At 29.5% G+C, this 6,447-nt stretch overlaps 1 protein-coding gene across 1 annotated transcript; it reads right to left on the minus strand.

The window, feature by feature from the left end:
* Positions 1–3,528: 3,528 nt before the first annotated feature.
* On the minus strand, positions 3,529–5,915 carry LOC111287917 (metacaspase-4-like). Its single transcript, XM_022878613.2, has 2 exons — positions 5,455–5,915; positions 3,529–4,677 (listed from the first exon to the last, which is right to left on the minus strand). Exons 1-2 carry the CDS (start codon positions 5,798–5,800, stop codon positions 3,779–3,781), a joined length of 1,245 nt encoding a protein of 414 aa, XP_022734348.1. The 5' UTR covers positions 5,801–5,915; the 3' UTR covers positions 3,529–3,778.
* Positions 5,916–6,447: the final 532 nt, after the last annotated feature.

Raw genomic sequence — 6,447 nt, forward strand, 5'->3', positions numbered from 1 at the left:
TGAGACAAATAAAATAATAAGAAAGAAGAATATGGTTTTGAAGCATAAAGAATAATATTTTAAATGTAATTATATATATAGGATACAACAAAATCTTAAAACTCTCCAAATCAAAATCAGTGAAATTGGTCATGTAGAAATATTTATTTATAATAGACGAACAATCACAAATTTCTATTCAAAAAATTATGACAATCTGTATAGTCATGTTTTTCTATTCAAATAAGTTTATTTAGAATAAAATAATATTATTTTATTTTATTTCAAATGTTTAATAAGTAAAAGATTAAAAAATAAATTTATTTACTAAACAAACTCAAGTGGTCCCAAATGCCCAATCTTTAACTTTTAAAATTATTCAACCTACTAAAAAAATCTTTTAACAGGCTCAAATGACTTAACCCACTCAACAATTAGATCACTTATTTAAGTAACATAAATGGTCTCGTTTAAATTACATACAAATGATTTCTTTTATTCAATGTGGAATACATCATATTTTAAACTATTAACACAAGTACACATGCACAATCTGGGATGGTACCAAGAATTTGAGTTAGAAGGGACTATCACTCTTTTAAGCATTATTTTAGTTTAAAATTTATGTGCATAGAAATTATTGTTTTGTATTCAATGTTCTAATTCCATGCAAGGAAAAAGAAATGGTCATGCGGGCAATTAGAGAAGGAAAAGTTAAAAACTGAGGATTGTTATGAATAATAATATGATGGTGCGTGAAGGGATTTCTTTCAATGGTTATTGCATGCATAAGCAAAGAGATTGAATAGCTTAAATGCTAATTAAAATTTTTGATAGAGCAGCAGGCTGAAGTAAGGATTAATAAGAAAATTAAAGAAAACCTTATAGCATAAGCAGGAAATTTTTAAACACCAAGGGCTGTCATGACCTCTTGCATATGATTGGGATAGGAGAAATTATTGCAGGTATTAAGATTTAAATCTTAGATCTATTTGATATTATATTTTAAAAGTGACTACATAAATTAATTGAGTTATGCTTCAGGTTTGCCTTAAACATTTTTTAATCTTTGTGACTTTGTTAATTTCATTGAATCTTCCTATTAAGAAGAAAACTTAATTTTCTAGTTCTAGTCTGTTGACTTTAGAGAATTTTAAGGGTCCAAGCAAGGATAATAAGAAAAATAAAGAAAACTTCACAGGTTAGGCAACAAGTTTATAAAAGCTAGAGGGTGCCATGATTAGAGGTGACAAATCTATTATGAACCCAAAAATTTGTCCGAATTAATCTACGATTGAATTTGGATCAACCTAAATTGATAAAAAAGGGGTCAAAAACTGAAATTCAAAAAAATCCAATCTAAAAAAATCAAAATCCAAAAAAAAGACTCGAACTCAATGCAATCCAAATTCGTCATAGTCTACAATAATTCGAACTCAAAATCAATTAAATATAAAACTTGTAAAAAATTGAATTATAACCCAAGAAAACCGAAACTATAATTATATGATTTTTTTTAATAAATCAAAAAATATATTTTTCTTAAATAAAAATTTTGAATTTTAAAAATGTAATTATTGATAATTATTAAATAATTATACTAATAATAATCAACAACATTAATGTTAAATTTTTAATTTCGATTATAAAATAAATTTAATTTGATGCACACTAAATATTAATATCTAATGATTTTTAATGCTTTCATCTTGTTCTATTTACAATAATTATCAATATAAAACCAAAAAAATCATTAATTTTAATTTTAATTTCATTATAAAATATTCATTTACAATATATTATTGATTCATTATACTTATTCCATATAATTAAATCTTCATTTTAATATTTGATTTAATTTTATGTTTTGAGAAAAAATTAATAACATTATTAACTAAAAAATAAGTTTAAATTATATATTTTTTAATGTTTAAAACATATTATATTAAATTTGTTAATTTTACTTGAAAATAAAAAAATTATCCTATAAATGAAAATATATTATTTTTAAATTGAAATATAAAGATAAAAAAATTAAATAATTAAATTAAAAAATACAATAACCAAACAAATATAATAAAATAAAATATGTTCTTTAATTCGTAAAATCAAATAACTAAAGTTTTCAAATTTTTAAAAATAATGCATCATCATCAAAATCAAGTCAGCTAATATCCAAAATATGATCCTGCAAATTACAATCAAAGCAACTCAATTATTGTTAATGAAAATTTCTCAACTTTTTTGTCAACAAAAAGATTTATTATAAAGTAAAATATCTAATATATTGTAATAAGAAATTCTTAATTCTCTTCCACAAAAAAAAACTAATTTAACGTTGCTACAGTTTTTCACGAGACAATTAATTCTTTTTAATAATATCTATTGGTCAACTGTGTGAAATTTGAATATTTTAGCTTTTATTTGAATTTGTTTGATGGACTAAAAAATAATGAATAATATTTAAAGACAAAAGTAATATATAATATATATTTGTATAAATATATTATTTTTAAAATTTTAACATTAATTTTTTGTAATATTTTTATTTAATTATATAAAAAAATAAAATTAATTCTTAATTTGAAATTACAAAATTATGTTTATAACTTATAATTTTTTTGAAAAATTTTCAGACTCTTCTAAATAATAAGTTCGTCCAACTAGAAGCAAAACGAATTCAAAATAATTTGAATTCAAAATAGTTCGTATTTGAAATAATCCAAACTCAAAATTATTTGAATTTGAAAATATCTAATATAAAAAAATCTAAATTTAAGTAGATCTGAACCTAAAATGAATCTTAACAAAAAAGATATAAATTTGAAAATAATTCGATTTGAACTGATTTGAATTGGCCCATTTGCCACCACTAGCTATGATGTTCCTAACCCTTCGGCTCTATTCTCGGGCATATGGATTCATACAAATTGAGACATTATGTAATCTTTGTTATTTTGTTGATTTCTTTTAATTAGCCAATTATGAAGAAACCTTTTGTAATGTTAGTCCTTTGATATGAGCTGAGCATTTTTTTTTTTTACTACATTGTTTAAAGTTGTGAATTCTTTATTTAATAGTCAAGTGGTATATGTAAGTTGAGTATTAAACTTTTAATTTCAGTAATCAAGTTCAAATTTTGATAACTTTAAATATACAAAAAAAAAAAAAATGAACTTAAGTTCAAAATTCTTCAAATCTAAATCCTCTTATTTTAAATGACATGCATGTACCATACTGAGATTCCTGAGCGCTTTGTATGCAGATTTGGCATCGGTTCAAGATAGTGAAAATTGAGATCAAGTGCCAGTCATTCTTCTCTAAGTGGAGGTATTGAGACAGCTTTGTAAGTGAGTTTATATATATATATTGAAGCAACTTAGTCGTGAGACAAGAGAAAGCAATGCCAGCTTCATAGTGGGAAAGCAATGAAGATTAGCTCTGCACAATTCCTTGGGATTCTGCAGCCTATTCATATTGATTTTTCACTCTTTGGCTACATTTTTTCCACATAATTTTGTATATCAATACTGTCTCCAAGGTGCAACAGATAATAATCGATCACTAGGCTGTATTCATTGTAGCAAAACCAGAACTAACTTGTAACAAAATGTTCGTTGAAGTTATAGCTACAATAGAAAATCATTCTTGTTCAAAAGTCATTGTCCAGAAAACTCAAACAACAATAGAAAATCCAAATAGCAAAAGAGGGCAGAACAATCTCACCAATCACAGTTTTCAAAGCAGCTATTGACTTATTTTGATCTGTAGCAGCAGCAGATAAAGATTCCTATTAAGATTAGCAAACAAATGGGGCGTCAACATGATGGTCACTGCAGTATAGGCCGGGGCGCTGAGTGAAACCCTGTTTCTTAAGCATCTGCCTAGCTTTTGTAACAAGCTCTTCATTAGAAACTGTGCCATCTGACTCTGCAATTATGGTCTGAATGGCATTGCTAAGAGCTCCATAAGCTGCGCTTGAATTCCCTGACGGGCTGGCATCCGCAGAAGTTTGGTTGGTCTGGCAGCCGCTGATCAAAATTCCACCGTCAGGAAGATTGCGCTTGGTTGTTCCAGCAAAAACCTCTTGCTTGGTACCCACTTCGGTCTCCAGGGCAGCTTGTCCGTATCCTTCATCATTGTCCAGCTTTTGCTTAAGAAACTCTTGTGCTAGATTCCCAACCATTCCCAAGAAACCACCATCTCCACCTTCACCATTACCATGCTGCAGTTTGTTCATTATGATCTTCATAAACTTCTTCACTTTGGGGCTTGCATCTTCCCCGAAGATATCGAAAAGAGTTGGCCTTAGCTTTCCAACATCAATGTCATCTTTACCAGTTTTCTGCTTGAGCATTTCGATTAGAGTTGAGAGTGGCAGAGATCTGCTTTTCACATAGCCACGCTCAACATAGTCTTCGGTCACTCCTCTGTCATCAACCTCTTCATCATGCCTCTGGTGGTGGTGGTGGCGCAATCCAGAGGGGACATGAATTCCACGAGACTCAAACGCATCTTGAACAGTTTGGTGCAAGAAGCTCTTGAACCCAAAACCAGAAGCTGATTCTTGGCGCTTGGTGCTTTCACCAATTTGCTCTTTGGCCTCATCAATCAACCCGCCACTGTGGCATGAATCAGATACAATTGTTACGCGGCAACCTTCTGGGACTTTATCCACAAAATCTCTGAAATCATCATCTGTTCATAAACAACATCATTGACTTTTAGCAACTTTACAACCACCTAATAGCATATCAGTTTATTGTCAAACAACACTTCTGGATTCAGAAAAAATGAATCTTTTTATTGGATGAGACAAAAATGGGTCCAGATCTCTTGCAGAAATGATTTGGAAGATCCAAAATCAAAAGTAGTGGTGTTTGCTAGCAACAACATAATGGAGGCAGTCAATCAAGATAGATCCGAAATCTGATTCAACTCCAATATAGCACTTATGGGTACAAAAAAATGCATTGAAACGATCCCATTGAAACTTCAAATATGGAATTCAAAGGGATCAAATAGGAAATATTACTCTGAATCATAGAACTATAGTGAAATATAGATATCTACCACCATTAAAAAAAAAAAAAACCATCCAAACCGTAGGAAAATTTGTACCAAAAATTATCTAGATCAAGCAATACAACAAGTTACAAGTAATAATTCAAAATAACAGATAATTCCAGACACTGGTATCCGAGTACTTGTGTTTCTAAGGCAAAACAATGGATGAAGAGTATCTAGTTCTTAATAAGATTCAAGACCACTAGCAATATCTATAGATTCGACTTGAAATCTTAACAGTTCAATCAAATTTTATACCAAGAACTAAATTTTTGACAAGGGGACCATAGAACAAAACTAAATCCGAGGATGAGGCACACAGATCTATGATTTATGGCAGATTTATCTATAAGCATATATAGCAAAGAATCAGGAGAAACAAAAGTGAAGAAAGAGGGAAAGAAAAACCAGTGATGAGGTTCATATCGCAGGGGACAATGCATTCATCATAGCCAGTGTCATCATCGTCCCCAGTCTCAGCAGGAAGCCTCGTCCCATGCCCACTGTAGTGCACAAACAGAAAGTCCCCAGGCTCTGCCGACCTTACAAGATCATTCAAAGCCCTTCTGATGTTCTTCCCTGTTGGCTGAGTATAGGAATCATCCGTGTCTATCAATATCTTTATGTCTTCTTCTGAGAATCCATAGCGCTCTATAAGGCATTTCTGCATTCTTATCACATCGTTTATGCAGCCTTTCAGCTCTGCCTTCGTGCCTGGATAGTTGCATCCTATCAATACTGCTTTCTTTGCCATTGAATCAATCAATTTCTCTGCGCAATTCTGTTTGTCTCCGTTTGATCAAAGGTAGATCAGATAGATGGAAAGCGTTTTGTTTTTTGTGGGTGGAGCTCCTTGACAATTGGTTGGCAAAATTGCTTTCAATATTTATCATCAATATAAATAAATAAATAATTAATTAATTAATTAAAGCCTTTCCACTTATTGGCCAAAAAAAAAAACCACTTTTTTGCTTGGTAATGCTTTGCCGACTTTCTTTCTTTCTTTTTTTTAAATTAGTTGTCAACCTAATTTATGCCATAACATGGGCTATTATTATTAATGGAATTGACAAAGTTGATAAGTATCTAAATATCACTCTTAACTCGGGAGAGTGAATATAATAATAAAAAATTACAATTCAAATCAATTTGAGTTTACATTGGAAACACATAATCCAAGGTAATATACATTTAAATTTTAATTATATTAAATATGATATGATATAACAAAAAATATTATTGTTGTGCCAAATCATGTTTATCATCTTGATTTATCCAATGGCTTGACAAATCTTCAATTAATTTATTTAACAACACTTGATAATTGTCATAATGATTTTAAAGATTATCAGACGAATTTGAAAAAAATAAAAAAAAATAGAGTCACCATCAGTTTTTTTT

The sequence above is a fragment of the Durio zibethinus genome, chromosome 4 (assembly GCF_047325235.1).
Source record: "Durio zibethinus cultivar Kanyao isolate XHJ-2024 chromosome 4, ASM4732523v1, whole genome shotgun sequence".
Taxonomy (NCBI): Eukaryota; Viridiplantae; Streptophyta; class Magnoliopsida; order Malvales; family Malvaceae; genus Durio; species Durio zibethinus.

Bases quoted from the DNA above. Each gene is read 5' to 3' on its own strand.
- LOC111287917 (XM_022878613.2), bottom strand. From the start codon at position 5,800: ATGGCAAAGAAAGCAGTATTGATAGGATGCAACTATCCAGGCACGAAG. The intron at 4,678-5,454 runs GTTTTTCTTTCC...GTTTATGAACAG, and splicing joins CGATATGAACCTCATCACTG to ATGATGATTTCAGAGATTTT.